The 25363-nt window shown below is 43.2% G+C and overlaps 1 protein-coding gene across 7 annotated transcripts in view; it reads left to right on the top strand.

Annotated features, from left to right (window-relative positions):
• gripap1 (GRIP1 associated protein 1) overlaps positions 1-18842 on the top strand; it is a 52131-nt gene extending 33289 nt beyond the window's left edge. For 6 of the 7 annotated variants that reach the window (XM_085146028.1, XM_085146027.1, XM_085146025.1 and 3 more), the window contains 7 exons: positions 169-225; positions 458-557; positions 4508-4638; positions 7974-8090; positions 8520-8613; positions 12223-12395; positions 15979-18842. In XM_085146028.1, the coding sequence (XP_085002154.1) occupies positions 169-225; positions 458-557; positions 4508-4638; positions 7974-8090; positions 8520-8613; positions 12223-12395; positions 15979-16059 (753 nt within the window). In that variant the 3' untranslated portion in view covers positions 16060-18842. Of the gene's footprint in view, positions 1-168; positions 226-457; positions 558-4507; positions 4639-4965; positions 7636-7973; positions 8091-8519; positions 8614-12222; positions 12396-15978 lie in introns of those variants that run through there. The other variant, XM_085146032.1, reaches the window with a different exon arrangement.
• The last annotated feature ends 6521 nt before the right edge of the window (positions 18843-25363 follow it).

Here is a 25363-nt window from a genome sequence, read left to right as displayed (position 1 = left end):
TTTGGTATTGTGCATTTTTTAATAGTATAAAATACCCTGAAAATGTCAGACAAACAGAAGCAGAAAATTCTCAGTTCAGGAAATGTTTCTGGCGTTTTTACTTTGGAAATGAACCAGAACGATCGGAGTAACTGACAGTGATGTCTCTGACCTGCTTTCTTTGTTTAGGAGATAAAGGACACGGTGGACGGTCAGAGGATTCTTGAGAAGAAGGGAAGCGCAGCGGTAAGTTTACTGTTTATCTGACTGATGCTGCCAGAGACAAAGAGACGGATGGACTGTGTGAGTGACAGACGCAGACTGATGAGCCGATACTGCAAGACGAGAATCTGAATAGCAATGAGAAAGAAAAAATATTTAGCAGAGTAATTTGAGAGCAGTGGTGCATGGAAAATAATAATTAGAAAATAAACCTGTGTGTGTGTGTGTGTGTGTGTGTGTGTGTGTGTGTGTGTAGCTGAAGGATTTGAAGCGGCAGCTGCAGCTGGAGAGGAAGCGAGCAGACAAACTGCAGGAGAGGCTCCAGGAGATTCTGACCAACAGCAAAACCAGGACAGGTACTGTACGCACCCCGAACTGTGACGCTGGTATTGTCTGTTCATTCTTCAGTCCTACTGACGCAACATCAGCTTCAGAGTATGAAAACCTTTAATCTGTTTCCTCTCATTCGGTGAGATGGTCAATTTTCCCATCAGGATTTACAAAACCAGAAAGAAGCCCCACCTATTTGCTCTGGTAGTTATGTTCACATTTTGGACAGAGAGGACAGATGGTTTGAAAGAGGAGTGAAAGAAGCATCTATGTCCACTGTGAGCGACCATCTTTGAACAGAGGCGGTGGTTTACGACACCAACTCTCTGCCATCTATAATCCAGTTTTGAGATCCCTCCCCAGACGCCTTAACGCCCACTCACATCCTGGGCCATCTGACCTCAGGAAATCACATGATAAGGTGGAGCCAGGTTTCACAATGAACTCACCCAAAACCCTGGCTGATTGGGACCCACACCCAGTTCCACACCTTGGCTCAGGCGATTAGAGGATCATAAGGGGGTCCTTTTGTCCCTCTGTGGGGGGACACTCCCACTAGGTTTATATCTGGGACTCTCCACCATTTGACCTTAGAACTGAAGAAGCTTCTCGGATGAAGGTGAAACGTCTTCAAGCAACTTAAAGAAGTCCAGACGCTTTTCTTTCCAAGCTCCTTTGACTACGATGACCTGGATGACTGAGAACCTTCACAGACATCTGGTAGTTACTGTTAGCAGGGCAACCAATTAGAGGAAAACTGGCTTAAACATGTGACAGGGAGGCTGTGGCTCAGGAAGTAGAACAGGTCATCTGTTAATCGTAAGGTTGGTGGTTCTCTCCATGGCTGCTCTGATCTGCGTGCCAAAGATACTGTAGTTGCTGAGTTGGAAGTTAAACAGAAAGGCCTTGGATATAGAAAAATGATATATGAATGGGTGAATGAGACATGTTGTATAAAGCTCTGTGCCTAGTATAAATGTGCTGTACGAGAGCCAGTCCACTTGCAACCATGCAAGGGAGAGAGTGCAAGCTCCACACAGAAAGACCGAAGGTGGCTGTGGATTTGAGTCCAGGAGCATCTCGCTGACAGTGAGGTGACCGTGCTAACCACGGTGCTCCTGTGCTGCCTTGTAGTTCACTTTAAAAGTAAAACTATGGAGCTTGATATGAGCGTACATTTTTTTTGTTCATGGCGCTGCTGTCTATCGTTACCGATTCTCTTTCATGTGCACGTTATGCTCAGAATCGTCCTTTTTCACAGAACAGATGTTAAGTAAGCAGCCTGTAGTTTTAAAAGGTGAGTCTTCTGTGGAGTAACACATGTACATGACATGGAGACTTTAACATTATTTTATGCCTCCAGGCTCAGGAAAAAACTGCCCCCGTGGTGTAAATAAGTTTTTTGATGACGATTTGATAAATTCTAATAATAGCTTTTTAAAAATGAGTCTACGTAGGTTTGTCCTGATTTATGCCTCTAATTGTTAAAAACGTTCCAGTAAAAAAACTAAAAGTCATCACAGAGATGCCTCAGGACACAATTATGCTGATGTTTGCTGATAACGTCTGCTGACGAAACGTTCACAAACACAGGGTGTATGAGAAGCATGAAACATGTCGACACCATACCTGAGGTCATGTTCCAGTTATTAGGTGTCGTTTCAGTAACAGCGGTCCAAGCTTTTGCTCGATGATACACTTGTCACAATCATGCCTCCAACCAATGAGCCAAGAGCCTTGTGCTCATGCAGCACAAGTTCATCCATGATCATCTGCATCTGTGCAGGAGGCCACAGAGATACTGGAGGCTGGAGCCCTGGATGGCAATCAGTCGGTGTCTAAAGCAGGCGAGTCACTTATCCTGGAAGAGCTGGGCGTTTTAAAACCAGTTTCATGTCCTGTAAAACACCTGGTGTGATGTGCGCTGGATGGGAAACTCTGTTCCTCTCTCGAGTAATCTGTAGACATTAGCACTGCATGTTTCTGCAGGTTATCGATTGCTGCACACTTAGAGCCCCATAAAGCTGAACCTGACGGGACTCTGAAACTTAGAGGTAGAGGACGTAAATCCCCGAACAGGATGGTGCTCCCATTTAAATACTCCAGGAAGGAGAGACAGCAGTTTTGGGGCTGTGTGTGTGTGTGTGTGTGTGTGTGTGTGTGTGTGTGTGTGAGGCCAAGATGTGATTGTAACGTGACCAGTCCGATAATAAGCGGCCTTGCTAGCCCTGCGTCAGGAGGTTCTGGCTCAGTCCGGAACCTCCTGCTTAATATTTAATGGAGCGCTCTGGTTCCCAGAGCTGAGCTGGACACACTGGCGTCTGCTGGCAAAACACAAGCAAACACACACACAACCAAAACATTTCTCGCCCACACCTGCATCAAATGGAATCTTGAAAGTTTTAACTTTTTCCACTTAATATTATTTAAATGTTATTCTTTTTATTGCATATTTTCTTATTCCCTGGTGCTTATTTAGCAGACTGTCTGTCGTCACACACACACACACACACACACACACACACACTCTCAGTTGGAGCGGTGCAGGGTAGTTCTGAGCTTCATGTATAATCTATGAGCAGTGCTGAATGTTTAAAAGCCTCTTCTGCACAAACCTGAGAATCAGACATTTTAAAGTAGCCTACTTATCCATCTCTCCCAGTACCTGCCTTATAGGGACGGCCCAGTGCCTTAAAGGGGCAGTTTGTCGTTTAACAGGACAGCGTGCTGCTTCAAAAGTGACAGTCCACGGTCTTAATGGTAAAGTGGGATGTTATAGAGACAGTTCATTGCCTTGGACAATAAAGGGACAGCCTGAAGGGTCGGCCAGTTGCCTTTAAAGGACATCCTTAAAGGAGTGACTTTGTCCTTTAAATGGACAGTTCTCTCACTGCTGTCTTACTTGGACAACTTGCTGCTTTAAAAACACAGTTTTACTGCCGTAAACAGACAGCGTACTACCTCAAAGTAACAATCATACTCTTACAGGAACTGCCCACATTTAAATGGGCAGCTTACTGCCTTAAAGGGCTCTTTGCATTCCTACAGAAACAGCTTGCTGCTTTAAAAGGATGTCCACATTTTTTTTAAAAGATTGTTTGACAGTCCAGCAGCTGCTTTCTGAAAGCAATAACAGCCTTTATTGCCATAAATAGGTCTTATATGAACAGGAGGCTTTAAAATGATGTTCATATACTAAAAGGAATAGTCTTGGTCTTTAAATGGACTGTCCACATGCTTAACATGGTGGTCCAGTATCTTACAGAAACACTGTGGTGTTTTTAAAGACAGTTTTCTGCCATAAACAGCAACTTGCCACTTTCAAACAACAGTCATAGTCTTAAAGGGGCAGTGTGCGTTTTAATAGACAACTTACTGCCTTTAAGGGATGTTTGCAATCCTAAAGAGACGGCTTTCTGCTTTCAAAGAACGTATGCCCTCTTAAAAGGTATATTCACCAATCCACTGCTTCAAGGGATAATTTACTGCCATAAATAGACCTTATGTTACTGCTGCGCTGTGAACAGTGTCCTGCTTTAAGCACACTGAAGAAGAAAAGAATCAAGATGTTGCTCCAGTCCATGTCCAGACCTCAGCCGGATTAAAATGCTCTGTCAGGACCTTAAGACAGTTGTGCGTACATGAACGCCCACAAACCTCAATGAACTGAAGCAAGGTTGAGTGGGCCAAAATTCCTCCCCAGTGATGTGAGAGACTGATGAAGTCGTATAGAAAACAGCTGGTTTAGGTTTTTCTGCTAAAAGTGTTTCTACGAGCTACTGAAACATGGAGTGTTCTTCATTTCTCACAGGACTGAACAGACTCTAAGTCAAAGGCTACGTATTAAAGGGACGCGGCGGTCGAAGTAAAAGTCTTTGTCAAACAGCTGGGGGATTTAGAGTTTGTCTGGGGTGAACTGCAGCTTTAAAGAGGTGGATATGTCCTGATGCTTAGAGTGAAATTGTTGTTCTTTCAGGTTTGGAGGAGCTAGTTCTGTCAGAGATCAACAGTCCCAGTCGAACTCAGCAGACCGGAGACTCGTCCTCCGTGTCCTCCTTCTCCTACAAAGACATGATGAAGGAGTCTCAGTCAACCAATCAGAATAAGGTGGGTGGAGCTCCTCGCATAGTCACCTTAAACACAGAGCTTGATGTCTGTGACACTTCAGGCTTCGGTGTAGACATTATCCCAGCCAGCACACTCAGCTCCAACTTACAGAGAAGGCAGTGGTTTCCAGTTTGTGTGATCATGGTGTGTTTGAATGGCTGCCACGCACTCATCTGTTCTCTCTGTTGACCTCGTCTGGTTCAATATCTCGTTATTATTTATTTATTTTTGATTGTACTGATGGTGGTTTATGGCTGAAATGTGATCAACATTATGAATCTCAAAATCCAAACACAAACATGAACATCTGAGAATATGTCCTGTCAGCCTGGAGTCAGCAGCTGCTTGAGCCAGAATGGTGTTCTGGCTGGACGCCTGAAAATGCTGAAAACGTCCCATCAGTACTTCATACATGACCAGCAGCAGCAGCTGGATCGTCTTCAGGATGTGGAGATTCCTGTTCTGGATTCAGCCGTGAGCGAGATCACAGATCGACTGATTGAGGAAACACTGAAAGGAAAATTTTCCGATGGGCCTTTTAATGCTGCAGCTGCAGTTTGCTGATGTTACTTTGTGACAGATTTACGCATCATTAAAGGCTTTACTGGATACGACTTCTCTGCTGTTCAGCTGCTGGAGCACACATCGAGTGCTTACACAAAACCTCAGGCAGAAGTTTAGGAAATCTCAATTTCAGATGAAGGTTTAATTGAAGTGCTACTTTGTGTCTGCAGCTACAAACTAATGCTGTTGGAAGGACACATTGTTTTCATAGCAGCAGCTATAAAAGGTTAACATCTGAGGTTTTTTTTAACCTTCTACAATAATAAACTGAGTAAAATGTGTGATTAAAATATGTTCACATTCAAGGCCATCTTCTTGTTCACCTCTGGACCATTTCCTGCATGGCTGCAAACCAACGCGCAGCTTGGAAACTGAACTTTTTACTGGAAAGCTGCTCAGCTTTAGCCGAAGACCCAGGTTCAACTCAGAGTTCAGCTAATGCGATGTAAAATTTCAGCCATGCTGGAGGCTGTGTGAATATGCCCAAGAGGAGGTTTTTAAACAGGTTTTTATGGAGCTGCTCTCAGAACCTTCTGATAACTTTTGCCTTTTTGTTTGAATACTTCAGGCTTTAGGAAAGTGAAGCAGAAAATTAATTTGGCAGAATAGTGGAGGATAGGCCTGACCGGCTGTGCGCTTTCATCACATTAAAATGTAAACCGTGGTATTTATTTAAGCTGTGTTAAAACTAAATGTAAGCAAAAGTCACAGTTTGAATCCTCGACAGATAAAAACTGTGATGTTATAGGTGGATTCATTAGTGTGTTTAGTGTATTCAGTGAAAGCTAAACAAACTTCTGCTCCTGACCTCTTAGCTCTGTGTCAGGTCGAATCACGACCTCTGACCTCCAGGTTGTATTGAAAGACAGATTTAACTGTAACATCCCGTCATCCTCTCTTTTGTTCTTTTATTACGTTTTACAACTGATTTATCTTTAAAGTTCCTGGTGCCATATTTATCTCTGTCAGTGGTGTGTGTGTGTGTGTGTGTGTGTGTTTCTATTGATAGAAACACTGTAAATAGAGCTGACAGACTCTCTGTATGTGGATGAGTGTTTCTGTCAAAACATGACACTGCAGAGTCCTCCATCACTTCAGTTTACTGCGGTGATGCGGTTGTTATTAGCAACAGCATCACCTGAGAGAAAAGAGGGTTTGATGATGTCCTGCTGCTGCAACGTTTCCCATCAGACACCTGTGATGAGTAAAGCCTCAGCGTGCTTCAAAGGTCCCTCTTTTGGTCCACACTTTAAATTTGAATGAGAAACTACAAACTGAATGCATGTGTACATGTGTGTGTTCAGACATGTAGATGTCAGTGGGCTGATGATGATGATGACTTTTTTCACTTGTTTCCATCCGACTTTAAAGTTCGGCTCAGAGTTTAACACGCGAGACTACAAAGTCTGCTTATTATCCTGAACCCAAACTGTGATAGCAGCTGCTGTACCAAAGTGTAAAAGCAGAACAGACTGTGGCAGCAGTTTGATCCTCTCACACACAACGGAGGTAATGTTCATGTTAGCAAGCCTGTGAAAGGCAGCAAAAACTTCTGGCACAACTCCAGCTACTTCCACGATGCATAGAGAGGATGAAACGATTCACAATGCAGGAACTCCAGCAACACTTAAGAGAAGAGGAACAACTTTATTGATTGATCAACGTGTGAATCTGCTAATAAGCTCTCCTATCAAATAGCTCACATGCCTCCATAATGGAAGAAGTTCTGTCTAAGAAACCTTTTTCTCAGGTGGAAATCCTCCAGTGTGACACGACACTCTCACAGTTGATTTGAGAGTCTCCTCATGTGGCACCATAAGTTTTTTTAAGACGTCTGTAGTTTGGCTTCATCGTCCTGCCATTAACGCCTGAATGTACCAGCAGGAAGCTGCACATCAGACACTGTAGATACAGCGAATGTGCCTCCATCACTAATCACACCCACTGAAGACGAGACGTGCAGATGCTCCTCGGTGTGTTTCGGAATTACGCGCCGATTCTGTTTTTCACAGAAGTCACATCAGCCTGAGGAGGGCAGGAAGTCGAGCACAAGAGCGATCAGTTTTCAAAATAAAAGACTGTAGAGATTAAACACACTGCTTCTGCTTGTGTTGGGGAGAGAACCTGTGTGAAGGACATGACACGCGTCACAGACATGCCGCCAGTGTAATTCTGGGGAATTTAAATTAAAGGCGCAGATAGCAGACTTTCCATGCAGCAGTTAAGTCATGCTTAAACTCAGCCAGCACTGCAGTCATAATATTAAGTAGCTGCTAGTCGTGTACATGAACTCAGGTTATAAAAGGTGTTTTGGTTCCATTTTAGTTCTTTTAGGTGCATAAAAAATAAACTTTTGATCTTCGAGGACTCGACTGTGTTGATTCAAACGAGTTTTCTGCCTCAGATCAGCTTTTGAGTTTGATTAAACACAGAGTTACAGCGACGAGTCTATTACCAAACATCATTGTGTCTGTTTCCCTGATGATTCTGGCCAGTGTGTTTAACCCAACTTAAAAGAGTGGTTATAAAAGTGTTATCTCAGTCCTGGCGTTCCACACATGTGCAGTACATCAGACACAGCTTCTGTACTTTACTTTACAAATAAACTGTTAATGATAAGGCAGCCCTATGATACTCTTCCCTGTGACGTGTCCAATAATGTGACGAATTCCCTCTTGGTTGAGCTTCTGGGTTTGAATGAGCTCTGAAGTGCTCTAATGCAAGGCAGCAGAGCTTTCACACTAACTGAAGCCTCTCTGTGTGTCTGTCAGTCCGGAGGAGGCAGCCCTCAGTCTCAGCGCCCCGCCGAATTATCCGATGATGAGGTCGGAGAGCTGTTCCAGCGGCTCGCTGAGGTTCAGCAGGAGAAATGGATGCTGGAGGAGAAGGTGAGGAGTCTTTGGCTAAACCGGAAAGCAAACTATGTCCTGTTCCTGAAGTCCTAAGCACATGACACAGGAGTGGAAAACTCTAACAGAGAAAGCAGAACATTCTCCACGTCCTGATTTAACGCCTCACTTGTGCCTTTTAGAGCTTTTAATGCTTCTCTTTGTTATTCGAGTCAACAGTAAAACGTCTGTCCTGTTTTTAGACGCAGGTTTGTATTTTTAGATGCATTATTAATGTCTGTTTAATATTTAGGCGGTTTGTATAGTAGCACTGTGAGGCCAGTGGATAATTCAGCAGAACTTTATTAATCACTTAAATATTAATAAGTTGTTTCAGGTTTAATGACGGCAAAGAAAGGACTTAGTTTGTTGTTACATAAACACATTGTGACATCAGTGAATACTAATTGTGTTTTTTGTCTGTTTCAGGTGAAACATCTGGAGGTGAGCTGTTCATCGATGGCTGAAGACATCTGCAGGAAGAGCGCCATCATAGAGACGTACGTGATGGACAGCCGCAGAGGTGAGAAAGCCTTTCATCTCCTCACAGAAACATCTGGAACTTAACTGGAGTTCGTTATGGAGCGTCTGTGATTCAGGTTTTGTTTCAACCACAGACTGTAACGACCAGGAACATTTCTTTTAGCAAAAAAGGCAAAAACATGTCAAAGACGGCTGTTGGCGTCATGAACGTGTGTGTAGGCAGGAGTGGTCAGAAAGTGGAGACGTGGCGTCGAGTCCCAATTCATGGGAAACAGCCGTGAATGTCATGTCAGGACTGCTGTGGACATTCACTCTGTGACTCAGCATTATTAATAATAGTTAGCTCCTGACCTAGCTAGCTCAGCTTTCTTCTTCTGTGGAGCCGTGCTCGAAGCTCACAGGTGTGAGGTGTGTCACTGAGAGCTGAGCGTTAAATGGTCATCTCGTCTTTAACTGTGAGTCATGAAAAGCTACTTTAGTTGAGCCTAAGACTAAAAACATGGAGCTGGAAATGGATATGATATCTATGGATACTCTGTTTGCTGCTGCAGTTTTGTAAACAACGGAGCTGGAAATGCTGTCCTCACAAACTTTATGACATCACCATTGCTAAACGGCTCCGGGCGTCTTGCTTTATGATCTGTAAAGTGAGCACCAGGTAGGAGTGTGCTGTAGTTCAAAGAGATTTTCTTTAAAATGCTGATTATCTTCATTTTTAGTGTTTTGGAACATTTACCAGACTGAGGTACAAACAGTTATTTAATATGTCTCTGAAATAATCCTCGTCTCAGTGGTGAAACCGAGAGAAGAGTCGCTGGTGCAAAGTGCTAATACAAACTCTGAGCTACTTAAAGTGCGTCAGTCAGCAGAAAGTTAGCCAGCTCAGCACGTCGTTTATCTGACAGTGACACTTAATTAGAAGCACTTTAATCTGCCGCTTCACTTACCTGCGCTCAGGTTTACATGGACTCTTTGTGTTTGGAGGAAACAGGAACACGCGGTGGAAAAAACAGGCGTGCTTAATGCTTTCACGTGCCGCTCGTGCCGAGCCGTTTCCACTGCAACGCGACGGAGAGAAGTTCGTGCTGGACGGATGTCAGGACGGAGAAACTCGTTGGTCTGAGTGATTTTCACTTTCCCACGTCTCTGTAAACACATTTGTACGTCTCTGATGTTTCACCGCTGCTATATTTATCCGCTGTCCGTCTTCAAAAGGTGACGCTGCCGTGTGTGGAGTGTTTTTAATCACTTGTGCAGCTATCAGCAGACTTGTCTGTGAAGGTTCTCAGTCATCCAGGTCATCGTAGTCAAAGGAGCTTGCAAAGAAAAGCGTCTGGACTTCTTTAAGTTGCTTGAAGACGTTTCACCTTCATCCGAGAAGCTTCTTCAGTTCTAAGGTCAAATGGTGGAGAGTCCCAGATTTAAACCTAGTGGGAGTTTCCCCCCTCAGAGGGACAAAAAGACCCCCTGATGATCCTCTAATCGCCTGAGCCAAGGTGTGAAAGCAGGTGTGGGTCCCCGAAACACTGGCTGATTGGGACCCACACTCAGTTTCACCTGCTTTCACACCTTGGCTCATGTGATTAGGTAGAGGATCATCAGGGGGTCCTTTTGTCCCTCTGTGGGGGAAAACTCCCACTAGGTTTATATCTGGGACTCTCCACCATTTGACCTTAGAACTGAAGAAGCTTCTTGGATGAAGGTGAAACGTCTTCAAGCAACTTAAAGAAGTCCAGACGCTTTTCTTTCCAAGCTCCTTAGACTATCAGCAGACTTATTTATCAATTAAGTATCGTCCTCCTCGTCTGTTTGTAAAAATGGCTGAAGTTATGTTCAAGGTCATCATTCCTGGCCTCACAAACACTTTGTTTGGTCACACCTGGACCATTTGCCAGATTTTGACTCACCTGAGGAGCACCAGTGTTCACCGCACAGGTGTAAGAGGTGCAGTCCACTTCAAACGACTGATTTCAGCTTGTGTTGTGATAAATGTGGCTCTTTAGAATAAATTATAAAGTTGGACGCTGCTGATATCAGAAGGCTGATCTGATAGATATTGTGTGCCTTATTTTTGTGGCTTTGATTTCTGTGGTAAAAAACTCAAATTAAAGGTGTAAAATAGAACAATCTGAACAATCGTTCAGTCTGAGTGTGAACTGCGGGGAACTGCAGATGGACTGAAACGTGGCAGCTTTGGATTTTAAACAGAAGTAAACAAAAAGCAGCTCCTCATGTTAATCCTGTCGCTCCCCTCAGTGTAAAACTCTTTGAACGACTCTGTGGGAAATGCGCTGTATAAATAGTTACCTTTCCTCCGTCCCTCCCCCCCTCGTCCCGCTGCCTCACGCTGTCCTTTCTCTCCTGCTGTTTTCAATTTCATGTTCGACTGCTTCAGCCCTCCTCTGTCTCTCCATTCCACTCCCATTAACGCAGTAATGATGGTAAATCTAATGGGCAGTAAAACTGAGAGCGGAGCTGCTTCTCTAAAGGCTGGACCGTCTGTGTGTGTGTGTGAGTATTTCAAACTGCACTCGTTAGAAAAGCACTCGCACACACAGTTATATGCTTTACATTCAGTGTTCATTTACATTTTTTTAAAACTTGTGTTGAAAAGCTGACTGAGCGCGCTGCAGTCCGTTTAACCAGCATGATACGAGGAGCAGTTGAGTGGGCGGTGCCTTGCTCGAGGGCTTCTCGGCAGCTCCTGGCGAGATGATGACTCACTGATATTGTGATCGCCAGAATCTGGGTGAAACAGGCTTTGGAGGGATGACAGAGTCACCCCAGTAAACCGTGTAAACGATTTATTGTGATGATAGGAAACAAACCGAATAGATGAGCTGCTGATGTTTGATGACGGGGTTAGCTGACTCGGCTACCAAAAACGAAATGTTCAAAGCCACCTGTAACTCCCCAGAGTCTGTCCTGCACCACAGCCCTCGTAGATAATGTCCATGATCTGTGTTGCAAACTAGCAGCGTGGAAAGAATTTTGATGTAGAACATGAATGGTTGTGTGTCTGCTGTGCTCGAGTAAATACAGACGTAACTATTCAAGCGGTGTGTAACCAAGCAGGGAGCCTGCTGCTACTATTAGCACTGCTAATGTTAGCCACACTGTGTTTTCTTACTGTCAGTTTTTAATGTCTGTTTCCATGATTGGTGGCGAGCTTCACCTCTGCGTTCCTGCACGCAAAGACCCCAATGAGCAAATCGCCGTTATCGAGCAGGCTCTTGTTCGTGTGTCCTGCGATGGATTCTTGGGCTCTCCGGCTTTTTATTAGGAATCTTTGTGTAAATTAACTGATCGTTTTGTTGAAGCAGAAAAATAGGACAGTTTTTAGTGTTTCAGAAAGCTCACCGCTCTGAGAGGAATCCAGAGTGACGTTTGAGGGGTTCAAGGTCACGAATCTTATAATTTCAGTAATGTTCTTCCCAGAAGCTTTGTGTGCAACGTTTGGTTAGAAATAAAGGAAAACACCAAAACAAACCTCCCGTTTCCACTCCTCACCCTCCTCTTCATCTCCTTGTTCTTATCTCCTTATTTCCCCGTCGTGGCTGCTTCTGGTGTTTTCTTCGGGCCGTTTGACCAGCGTGTTTCTTTTAAAACGAATCTCTGTTGAATCTCGCGTCTTTGCTTTTCTGCTCAGATGTGTCGGGGAGCACGGTCGGAGGTCACGGAGGCTCTCAGGGAGACCGGGGAGGTCTGGGTTCGGTCCTAAGAGAGCTGGTGAAACCAGGAGACGAGAATCTGAGGGAGATGAACAAGAAGCTGCAGCACATGTTGGAGGAGCAGCTCACCAAGAACATGCACCTGCAGAAGGTAACGGTCCACACCAACATGCTACATGGACAGTTTCCACGGGGGGAGGGTTCAGTTCTATAAAATATCCTTTAAATTACTGATTCAAACACACACAGGGTGTCACCGACTTGACTGTTTAGACCAATAACAGCAGAACGTACAGCCTGGAGGTTTCACAGGTGGCTAAACGATGTTTTTTCAGATTGGCTGAGACTGATTGAAGTGTTTCCACAGGTCTTATTATTAATTTTTAATCTGCTAATCCATCAGTTTGCTGCATTCATCTTTGTCCAGGAAATCTTCACTGATCTCATTACTGAGAATGATTAATTAATACAGCTGAAAGAAGTCTGATAGAAACATCAATAAACACTTAATAAAAGACTGAAGATGAAACACGTAAACAATGTTTGCACAGTTTCATTAAGGTAATGTACACACACGGAGACCATCACAAACCATTGTGGGTTTCTGGGTAATATATTCAAGTGAATGTGTAAGTAAGTAAGTAAAATTTATTTATATAGCACATTTCACAGATAAAAATCACAAAGTGCTTTACAATAAGATCAGACATACAAGTTAAAATTAATTAAAAGCCCGTTTGTATAAAAATGTCTTTAGCTGCTTTTTAAAGGAGTCAGTAGAGTCTAGACAGCGTAAAACAACAGCAGAGAGTCCCACAGCCTCGGTGCCAGTGCCTGAAAAGCTCGATCCCCACGTGTTTTAAACCTGGTACGTGGGACCACCAGTAGCCTCTGACCTGAAGACCTAAGTGCTCGGGATGAAGCATGAGGTTTCAACAGGTCAGAGATATACTGGGGAGCTTCACCGTGCAGAGCTCGAAAAGTTACAACTAAAATTTTAAAATGAACCCTAAAATTTACAGGCAACCAATGAAGAGAAGCCAAAACTGGAGTAATGTGTGACCTCTTATTTGTACCAGTTAAACGCCATACAGACTGAAGGCGATCCAGAGCTGATTTGTTGAGACACGTAAAAAGACCGTTACAATAATCCAAACGAGAAGAAATAAAAGCATGAATAATCATCTCAAGTTCTGCCTTTGACACCAGTAGTCTGAGTTTAGAAATGTTTCTTAGATGATAAAAACAGTTCCGGACAAGTTGTTTAGAATGTTTCTCAAGAGACATTGAACTGTCAAATATAACACCTAAGTTTCTGAGACTCGACTGAAATGAAGGGTCTAAAAAACTGATATGCTGCCTAATTTCTGAGAGCATGTGATCAGGTGCAATAATCAAAGTTTCTGTTTTATCTGCATTTAACTGAAGGAAATTGTCATTTAACCATTGTTTGATTTCTGACAGACAATTATTTAAACAAGACAATTTATACAACTCAGAAGCTTTGAAAGAACAGTACAACTGAATGTCATCAGCATAGAGATGATAAGAAATATTATTGTAACGTCTGATAATGTGGCCTAGAGGGAGGATATACAGCAAAAAGAGAATAGGACCTAAAACAGATCCTTGAGGTACCCCAGAAGGCAGAACTGATGTTTCCGACAGCACATGATTTATACAGACAGTAAAGGATCGTTCAGATAGATACGACATAAACCATTTTAAAACAACACCAGTAATCCCAAACAAGTCCTTCAGCCTATTTATCATGATGTTGTGATCAACAGTATCAAAAGCAGCGCTGAGATCCAACATAACCAGAACGGTGTACTCTCCACAGTCTGCTGCCATCAGAATGTCACTAGACACTTTAAGCAAAGCGGTTTCAGTAGAGCGCAATTTGCGGAAACCAGACTGGAAAATGTCCAGAACATTGTTCTTTTCCAAAAAGTTGTTAAGTTGTTCTGCAACTGTTTTTTCTAAGATCTTTGACACCAATGGTAATTTTGATATTGGCCTGTAACTGCTTGGAAGAGATGGGTCCAAATTTGGTTTCTGGTCACTCCACCCTTTTCCAGCTAAGAACCATCAGCTCAGACTCAGAGTTGATGGTTCTCATCCAAACCACTTTGCCCCAGTGCGAGGTTATCGCCAAAACAGCGAATGTCCGTGGTCTACCACTCGCTGTTATCTCACACAAACAATTACACACACGCAGTAACAGCAAGTGTAGCGATCTGTGCTGTGCATACATCGTAACCAGAAACGCCTCTAAAACCCTGACGGGCGCTTTGATGAAAGTGTAACAGCACGCCACGTCGACGCCACTGCTGTGATCGGCCTGTTCCGTAACATTGATTCCTCCTATGCTTTTTCCTCATATACCATTTCACCGCAGGTTTGAATGAATCACTGAGAGAATATCAATCATTGTCTCAGCATAAGGAATAATCATCACTCTTTCAAATGTCAGATCTTCCGAGAGGGAGATCGTGGAAAGTATCAGGCGTGAGTCCAAAGATGTGGAAACACTTCAGGGACAAACACGTTTGACTTTGAAAAAGAAACAAAAAACACACTACAACAAAAAATCGGGGAAAAGTCCTGACATATTATTTTTTTCTATCGTGGCTGGAACTGCATGGAAAACACCAGGAAGTCTCTCTCTCTCTCTCACACACACACACACACACACACACACACACACACGGCGAAGGTGAAGTTGTACAAAGATTCGCTCAGAAGTCTAAATCAGCCATAAATGGGGATGTTCATGGTTTTTGAATAAAAATAAAATAGCTTACAAAGCTTAAGCTTATGCAAAAAATTTGTCATAAAATATAATTTTTTTTACGTTTTTACGGACGTCTGTCCGATCTGTCTTGTGCATGTAGTGTACCACTACCACCACAAGGTGGCAGTAATCTATCCACCAGCTGTTTGCCAGCTTACAGTTCCGACAAAAACGGAGGAAGCAGATGTTGTGTTGGATTAGAAACGAGAGCACAAACAGGAGAAAGATGCACAGCCAAGGACGACTTCAAAAAGTAATCGAAAAATTCGGCCAGGTGAAGCCCAACCCCCCCCCACAAGTCTGCTGCATCTAAGATCAGTTTTTAGAGAGCGAGTTGGTTTAGGGCAGAGCTTCCCAAAGCGTGGGGCCCGCCCCTAAGGGGGGGCGCAGAGCCATTGCTAGGGGGGCGCGGTATGAAAAGGGAAAAAAAAACGCTTGGACACTGCTAGCATCATGGACAGATTACCAGTCCAGCCACATCCCTTTCAAAATAAAATGGCTACATATCTGATCAATCAGCTGAGAGAAAATTCAGTTTTCAGAGCGTTCAAGCACAGATCAGTGGCTTTAATCATGGAACAACCTTTTTCCATGAAATGTGTCTTATTAAGTACAGTGAGCGTACTTCAGCTGTTAGTAACACATGTTGTAAATTACAAAATGATGTTTAACTTGAGGCACTTGCTTGAAATCCTTTCAATTACTGAGTTCACAAATTTGTAGCTTATAGGTTTGTAATAATTCACTTTTGTGATTCAGACTATAGTCTGGGCTCTGCTGTTATTTTCTTTTAGCTGCAGATGAATTAAATGATAAAAGATTTGATCTCCTGGTCTTCATGTTCAGAGTAAGATTTTATCCAAAAGCGGGCGCTGCTGTTTCAGAGATGGGCTGTAAAGCTGTTGATATATAAACATTTTCTTTCTGTTTTCTGCAGGACCTGGAGCTGTTGTCCCAGGAATTAGTTCGTATCAGTAAAGAGAGCAGTCCCGGTAGCAGTGCTGCTGGGTCAGGATGAGGCTATCACCTGGATTAATCCATGCAGTCACTTCCATCTCACCACTACCATTCACCTCAGCTGGAAGGCTCAGGCTAACACCTGGAACCAAGTTTTCTTCCTTACCCCATCTCTGCGCTAAGACCTGCTGTAGGCTCTGACTACTGCCTGAAGCTGTTATGTTTTCACCATTTCAGCCTGCGTCCTGGGTTGTGACTAAATGCTGAAATAATGTCCATGTCATGCTTTTCAGCCTGGAGGAAGCAGTACTTTTTAAAGGCGTAGAAGAAGACACTGAATGGAAACACTGAGGATATTAAAAGCTGGCCTCAACTCATGTACGTCTATGTTGAATGTACTGTAATTAGACCGCACTGCTCAGTCTGCTCTGAGTCCTGGCTACGACCTGCAGTGGTCACATTATAACAGACTCGTGCTTTCTGTTGTCTGTAAATCTTTGCTTTCACTGGTTTCTGCTTTATGTCTTAACACTCTGTCTGTCTGTCAGGGCCTGGCTATATCCTGAAGGACGCTTATCCTAAATGACTGACATTGGTTCCTGTATGCAGTAACTCTGTTGTGATCTGATCATGTCCCGTCTGCTAAAGAACATTACTGAGTATGTGGGCTATGTCTATGCTGTCAGCTGACCTTTTTGATCTTCTTAGGGAACCAAATGCAAGATTTTTATGAGGTCATCATGACACCTGAGTACCCCCCCCCCCCCCCCAAAAAAAAAAAAATGTAAAGAAGCAGTATTTGCGTATTTTATTCTGAAAATTCAGTTCACCACTGCCTTGTCTTTCCTGCCTGCATGGTGGTCAGGTCTCTGTTGTGGTGTCCTCTATGTCGTTCAAACTCTCGTCCAGATGCGTTCACGACTTTTATATCAGTGGGTGACGTCACAGTGGCAATGACCATCTAACCACCAACAGACCTCCAGAGCAGACCGTAGACTCTGAGGTGAATGACGTCAAAGACACCACAGAAACTAGGCCAGGAAAGTAGTACGAGGCTAGCTGTTTATCAGCAACTGAGCTTTCAAAATAAAATACTTACTTTGGACTTTTTCAGCAGTTTCAACCAGAGAATGAGCGATAACCCACCAGCTGTTGCAGCTTTAATCACATTTTCTTTGGTGAAACTCAAGTTTTACAGGTTACAGTGAAACTGTGATGACACTAAAAAAAACAAAAACACTTCTTATTAAGTGTTTTTCTAAAAGAACTTAATTCCATAGGAACGCTTGTTTGCTTTAACAGATTTAACATAACCACCAGAAAAAATAAAGACTACCTACAAATGTTCACGTTAAACTTCCTGTTAATCTGTCAGCTGGTGTCACACGTTAACTGATTGTGTCTTTAGATTAATTAAGAGTTGCTTTATCTGTCTGTGTTGGGCTGTGGCTACGTCCAGGAGTTCACAGTGTGAAATGTCTTAGGCGTCACAGGTTCTCTGTGCAGCTATTTTGCGTCCCAGCCTTTATTTATTGCTTTTTATACACTTTAGGATGCAAAATGGTCTCCTGTGTGTTTCAGCGCTCGCCACCAGAACAGTCATTCAAATTCATCAGGCATGGCAAAGGGATCCAGGCTTAGACTAATAGCTGGATTTTCAGACACAGTTTCTTTTGTCTAACCTAGTGTTTCGGTGTTTCGATGGCTTTTATCAAAATAACATCTCCGAGAAATAAAAACTGAAACGCTAAAATATTAAAACACCAGATTTGGTGATTATGTTTCCCTTTGTTTTAGTCGGTTACTTTGGATAAAACCTGGTTTAAAAACATCATTGATGACAAACAGCAATCAGTAAAAGCTGGACAAGGAAAAATCTGCACAGCTTTAATTAGCGTGACGCAGCCTGGGCTCCACAATGGTTCAACAAAAGCTAAATGACTGTCTTGGTGTGGTCCGTGTCTATATCCTGGATGAAAAGAGCTCTAACATTTCTTGCACTATTATCAGTTTGAATACTTCCCTCTTTACCGGAGTCACCAAATGGCACACAACAAAGACAGTTTTCAGGGGTTTTTTTTGCTTTTCTGCAGGGTGGGTCTATTTCCTGCTCTATAATGTTCACTGACTTTGACTGTATCGTTGCATTTATTTCTGTTTCGTGAAATCTGACAGGAAGTGACAGACACTTCTTTTTTGCTTTGCCTTTGTTTCTTCTGGACTCTGGATCATGGGCCCTGACTACGCCCTGGATTATACTCTGCCCCAGGCTAGCTCCATCTAACTGGGCTGTGATTATATCCTGGACATTATGCTTCTAACAGATTTTGTGTTTTATGTTATAACTGCCTGTATATCACTGCTTTTGTTTTTTTGTTTGTTTGTTTGTTTTTTGGGTACACTGCAGCACATATCCAGCACCATCTGATGTTAGGAGTTTAAAATGTCAACATGTGGGAGGAAAACTCGAGCTGTTTCTGGTGCAGCTTTAAGGATTTTCAAATCTTAAGCTCAAGGGTGTTTAAACCAAACGTTAAGCAACTGAAAATTTCCCCAAAATGATCACTCAACAGTTGAGCTGCACCACAATCAGATCTTTTTTTTTTCCACTTTTGCTTCAAAGATGGCACTAACCTGATCCACTGGGATTGGTCTATGTGCTGGACAGGGACTCGGATGGAGCTTTTTGTTTGTAATGTTTAAATCTGTACATAAACGCTGCGATATGACTTCTAACTGTATGAAAAATCAACTGATCTATTTATGAAGCTGATCATGATCATGACGCTAATTATTGTAACTATGACGAAATGTGATCTAAAAAAAAATACTGTCTGAACATGATGATCACGTGTTCGGGGTTTTTTTCGGCTCTATTTTTCCAACATTTTACTGCCTTTAATTCAAAGCTTGATTTTGGTGATCTGAACGCAGAATTCTCCTTCATGCCGTCAAACGTGCAGGACGACTGGTGGTGCTGATTAGGCCTGGACACTTTATCAGATTTTAGTTTCAGTTACGACTTTGCCTGCCAGTGAATATGAAAGCGGATCTTATCAGGCGCGCCCCATTTCTAACAGGGCTCAGTGGTGGCATTTGATAAAGCAGCTCAAAAAGAAACCAAAGGCGTATTTCTCTTTAGTTTCCACTCTTTGTTCCAACAATCAGTCCAGACTAAACCTTTCTAATATTATTAAATTCATCCAGTGTTGAGAAGTCCTACCAGACTGAAGTTTAAAGACTGTAAAACAGCACAAAAACTCTCTGTGGGGTCATTGAGGGGTCACCAGCTGTTACCACCTAAAAGTGAGATGTTGCAAAGAGTAAACATTGTAAAATATTGAAGGTTAATCTGTGGAGGATGATCTGGTTGCCTGCAGCCGTCTGTTTCTCAGTTGTTTTTGCCCATCTGGAGACAAAGGTTGGTTGTTGGCTGCAGCTCGCTGTGACTGTGATTGGTATCTGTCTCACAGACATCGGGCGGCTCAGGTGGTCGACCAGGTCGTGGAGGGAGTGGATGGATCCCGTCCTGTGCATGTGTCAAAGTTATACTTGTGCAAGATCTCAATTTGCCCCTGATATACATCGGAGTGTGTGACGAAAGACTGGTTCGTTTACCATGATCTTCACCCCCGGTACAACCCTGTCTCCCCTGTTACCCCAGACTTTATATTTTATCTGTTTGCCTTTTGAATTAATTTTTAAATTCGATGAAATCCATATATTTTTAAAGTATAAAGTGCCTGACGCTTGTTATGAATAATATGAATCATCATGTTGAATAAAATCCTAATTTTGGAGTCTCCCATAATTTAGCAGCAGTGTCTGACCAAGTTTGGGAGGCCTTGAAATTAAGATAAATGGACGGAAAAATAAGAAACAGAGGAGTGAAGAGGAGAAAGGGAGGAGCCGGGCTTTGAAGGATGCTGTAGGAAAATCACACACAGGTGTTTTAGTTTAATCAGTGACGCAGCATGAAGTTAAAAAGTGTTAGTTTTCTTCTTTAGCTGCAACAGAACTGGACAGTCCTGATCAAAATAACTGAAGAATTATTATTTTGAAATGATTTAGGGCTCTGTCTAAGTCCTGGATTAGGAAGGAGTCTGAGTTCTGGCACCACGTGTTTGAGGATCAGCTAAAATCTTCTAAAAGTTGAATGAAGTTCGGTTTCTTCGGAAGTTTCACTCATCAGACAAACGTACAGGAGGGCAGACTCCGCCCTCTCTGCCATCCCACAATCCTCGCCGTTTCCTTTTTTTTCAGAATCCAACTCTTTGTGTTCCCAGTAAAGTTTGGAGATGGAGGTCGAGCTTCGCGGCTCTCTGCAGGGAGATGCCGCCTGGCTCAGCACTAATTAGCTCTCGGGCGCTTCCTGTCCCGCAGAGAGAGGCGGATTAAAGAGGTGACCGCTCAGCGCAGACGGGGTCCACCTTAACGAGATAGCGGCTGATTGGCCAGGCTGTGGGTTAATTGAAGGGGAGAAAGTGATGAGTTTTAATTAAAAGGAAACCTCAGAGGGAGGCCGACAGCCCGAGAGCTGTATTTCTCTGATTCGTCACCAACTTTACTCTCAAACTTTTTAACTATTCGTTTTTTGATGACACTGATCTGAACCTGCAGTTTTTCAATAAGAAACATTTGTTTTCTACTAACTTTGTGACTTTAATCTTCACATTTTCATGAATTTCTAACTTTATAGAGGCAGCACGGTGACGCTGTGGTTCTCACGGGTTCTCTCCGATACTCCGGCTTCCCTCTTTTCTCACATATTAATCATATTCTGATTTTGTTCAGTTGTTACATTTAGGCCTATATTTGGATCCAACAGTGTTATTGATGCTTTGCTCCCTAATCGTGTGTATCACTGCCTCATTATTAGTAACGTTTCCTAAACTCTTCCTCGCAGTAATTATCACTGTAACTAAATGTTTTTCAAAAGAAGGACAAACTGCAAAAAAGGAAGGAGACACTGGGAAGTGAAAGAAGAGAGGACGGAATAAAAAATAGAAATGACAGGAGGAGAGAAAAAGGATGAAAGGACCTGAGGCCCAGAGGACAGGAAGTGAAAGAAGAGATGAGAGGAGATGAGATGAAGATGACAGCGATGAGGGGAGGAGATAAGATGAGGAGGTGAAACAGTAGCAGAGAGATGAGGAGAGGAAGGTTATCTTCTGGTGATCGTTTGCATTAAAATGCTCAAAGAAACTTAAAGGGTCCTATAAACTGTCTGTTTTGTTGCTATGGGTTACATGAACTTTACACTCTCCATCTCCATTGTAGAGATTAGAGGACTTGAGTATCTGGGTAAAAAGTGCAAACTCACTCTTCTTATTTTTTCTTTCTTTGAGGTTCACTTTAGAAATACACGTCAAGATTTCGGTCTCAATCTCATCAGATGTGTCACAGCACCAAGTGCCAACGGCGCCCAGCTACTCACTGAAGAAAAATATAGTGCTGGGTTTATTTTTTATTGAAGGGCTGCACAGAGCGGACGACAAGGGCACGAAGTCAGACAGAGGAACAGAATAAAGAATGTGCTCAGATTTCAAAATAAAAGCCCCATGCAGAGTAGAAGTGCGAGTGGGAGTCATGCAGACCGCTTCACAGACATGAAGCAGGCGTACTCCCAGGGTTGATCTACCGTTTAACCTCGACAGGCTCATGCGTTACACAAACGTTGGATGTAGCCACTGTGACATCATAAAGTTTGAAGCCTCAATTTGAGTGGAGTTGGAGACAGAAGAGAGCATATTTAAGAGTGTAACATGGAGGGTTTCATCTTGGTTGGCTCACAGACTCAGATACAGATACCTGCTGATTAGTGGTAATATTTTAGTACTAAAACACTAGAACTTCATTCACCAAGTGTGGAAGAGACATTTGTCGAACTGACCACACACAAAGCTGAATAGCAGAGGTGAGACCTAATGGAAAGTGGCCACGCCTCTAATAATGCACTTAATTATTACTCACACACGCTTACTTAATTCAAACCATTTCCCCCAACGGGTCACCAGGAGACGGGTCACCTGGATAAACGGAGCTTCCCGTTTATCCAGGTTGGGCTTGTCTTTGCTCCCAGCTGTGACACACAGGTGAGTTATGACTGCACTTTTATTATGAAAAGTAATATTAATTATGAAGACCAAAAGCTATTCTTGTAGCAGACTGCAAACCTTTTAATTCTGCTCTAAAGTTGAACATTTCAACTATTGATGCCAGCCTCAACTGGCCATTTGGGGAACTTCAGTTTTTCGAGCACTGCTGTTTCCTGAGTAAAACGTAGTCCACGCCGGCATTTCCAAAGTCAGACTTTCATTCATAACAATGCCACAGAACAAAGATTTGCAGACTGTAGGATCAACTTATTATTGGATGTTTGATAAGTAGTCAGACTGAAGACTTGATGAGATGGAAGCGGACAGGCTGAAGCTCCTCAGGTGAAAAGACAAACCTTTTGGTTTGAGGGTGTCGGGGAACGTCCTCACAAATCCAGATGCAGAGACGTGTGTGAGGTCGGGGCGATTATGTAACTGGACTCTCTTTTTGCTTCGGGAAACCAGGGGCTCGCCGTGGAGATCCCCTCATATCTGAATGAGGGTGCGACAGTTACACGGAGAGGGAGGAGGAAGTCGGTTTACAGAGTTTAAAAAATTCACGAGTTTTCTCCTGCAGCAGACTGCTAAATATAGACTGGCTGTGTGTGTGTGTGTGTGTGTGTGTGTGTGTGTGTGTGTGTGTGTGTGTGTGTGTGTGTGCGATACAGAATCCGTCTCCACAACAGAGGTCTTAAATGCATCACAGGATGTTAGTAAATGATGCACCATAAACAGTCAGTGGACATCATGAGGATGAACAGTAAACGCATCACCACAGCACACAGCCAAGAAACCAGCAAGTCTGTGAACACATCACCATATGGTCGTGAGAGGAAACACCGACACAACCAACAGACTGCAAACATAACGTAAGAAGGAACTGCGTGCTGATGAATGCATCAGCAGAAAATAAAGGGAGAGCAATAAAGTAAAACATTACAGAAAGGAAAAGAAAATGAAACTGAGGTCATCATCAGAGATAAGGAGGAAAGAAGTAAATGCATCAGCTGCACACACACACACACGCAGTAGTCCTCCACAGTAGACGCTAGCTGCATCACAGTGGAGGACACTGAACGCATCATTGGCAAATTCAAGCAAATAAACCATGAATGAACTGAACCATAATCTGCTAAACTGCTGATTTCAGATTCAGTCATCTTCTCAGAGATGCTCGGACAGCTTCCTGTGTGTTCTGTGATTCACCTCAGAGGTGTGCAGAAGCATCAGAGCGGAAAGTTACTGGAAAAGTGGACAGAGAGTCCATAGTTGTCCACTACACCACCCTGACGGGGAAACTCAGACGCGGAGCAACACAAATACACCGATCAGGTGTAATATAAAGACCACTGACAGTGAATGACGTGTAATATTTCTTCATCATGGCACCTGTTAGTGGGCGGGACCAAACTATGACGTCTTGTTTAACACATCATTCTTCTGCATTCTTTCTTATGGCCAGCAGGGGGCGATTTCTGTGGTTGTATAGAAATCAGACTGAACTCAACAGGAAAACGACCTCACTGCTCGCTTCATGTTTGATTTCACTAAAGACTTTTCTGATGAGCTCACGGTCTCTGTAACAAGCTTTAAATTCTGCTGAAAGTAACACCATGTTTGTTTTGTGAATAAACGTCCACATTAGTATCCGGAAGGATGACAAACACAGCTTTAAGGCGGGGCTACCTTGTGATTGGCAAGTTGCTGAGACATCGGCGTGCACCCCTCAGTCGTCACGTCTGAGGCCTCGCTGTCATGGCCACATCCATCTTTAATAAGCAGTGCAGGACAAACAGCAACAACCTGAACTCACATCAGCTTCAGGCTTGCTGCGTTAAACGGACTTAACTACACACACACACACACACACACACACACACACACACACACACACTCAGAGTGCACTGTGGCCCCAGAGGCCTCTGAGTATTGATTGGACTCTTAGCGTGTGTAATGAAAGCCGCTGCGTTTGTTTTTAGCTTCAGAGTGGGAGGAGAGAGATGTGGCACTGCGGCAAGACACACACACACGCACACACACATCCAGACATTCTTACACACACACACACACACACATGCAGTATCAGAGATGTACATGTCTTTATATAGACTCACTGTGAGCTGTGTGGGAGGCTGTAATTGAGAGGAAACAGCCTGAGGTCTGATTACACCACCGCTCTCCACTTTCCTCACTTCTTTCTTTCTTCATGTAATTTATCTTCTATTCACTTTGTTTCTCTTTGATTTGTTGTCCGGTCTCCTTTAAGCCTCCAAACCAATACCTGAACAAACTCTAAGTGGATTTCCATGAAATTTCATCCATTCTACCCCCGAGCATGAAGTTCAGATACGTTTGGGATTCTCTGACATTTCCTTTATTTTGACTTTTTAACCGAGATGAACCTTTGTGAGTGTGTTTGGTTACCTTCAAAGGGAAGGTAACCAAACTTTTAGCTCAGGTTTTGGTCTCTGCCAAGCTGCACCTTCAGAGGGCTGAACAGGAAGCAACCTCAGACCTGCTCAAAACTGCAGTTTTGGTTTCACGTTACAGTTTTAATGACACATGCATTGCTCAACAATATCAAAGCTATGCTTCATTAAGGGTGTGGCCACTTTGAGTGACAGGCAGGTGTGATTGGTTTTACTGAAAGTCTTTCTAAGGAGTCAGCTGTTTGTAATATCACAGCTGCTGTGTCTCAAGTTGCATTTATCAGTACAGTAGCTGTTTTTGAATGACTACACAGATGGTGCACCCTGGTCACTTCTCATCCTCACTGGAGATCGTTACGTAACAGAAAAGCCCCATTTCCATCAGTACTCAGACTGACTCGGCACAGTTGCTTAGAAGCATTGCTATGACAATGACCACACACGTTAGGAGGTGCTGACGGAAACCATTGCGGAAGTTCCCAGAAACTGTAGTTCTTCTAGTGGCCACTTGAGGCTGTCTCATCCTAGACACCAGTCTTAAAATATTCAACTTTCTGGAGGTTTTCTTCCTGTTAAAAGGGAGTTTTTCCTTCCTACTGTTGTCATGTGGTTGCTCATACAGGGTTACCTGATTGTTTTCTCTGTAGTGTTGCAGGGTTTTACCTTACAATATAAAGCAACTTGAGTCAACTGCTGTTGTGATTTGGGTTGTTTAATAAATTGAATTGAATACAGCAGAACACATATTTACTTTGTGCCTAATAGAAAAAAAAGGCTCAATGCGTTGTTACCTCCTTAACAAGAATCGTCATCTCCAGAGTAACAAGCGTGTTTGCTC

The sequence above is a fragment of the Neolamprologus multifasciatus genome, chromosome 20 (assembly GCF_963576455.1).
Source record: "Neolamprologus multifasciatus chromosome 20, fNeoMul1.2, whole genome shotgun sequence".
NCBI lineage: Eukaryota > Metazoa > Chordata > Actinopteri > Cichliformes > Cichlidae > Neolamprologus > Neolamprologus multifasciatus.
Note: the sequence above shows the minus strand (reverse complement) of the source record. Positions and strands in the feature narration are given on the sequence as shown.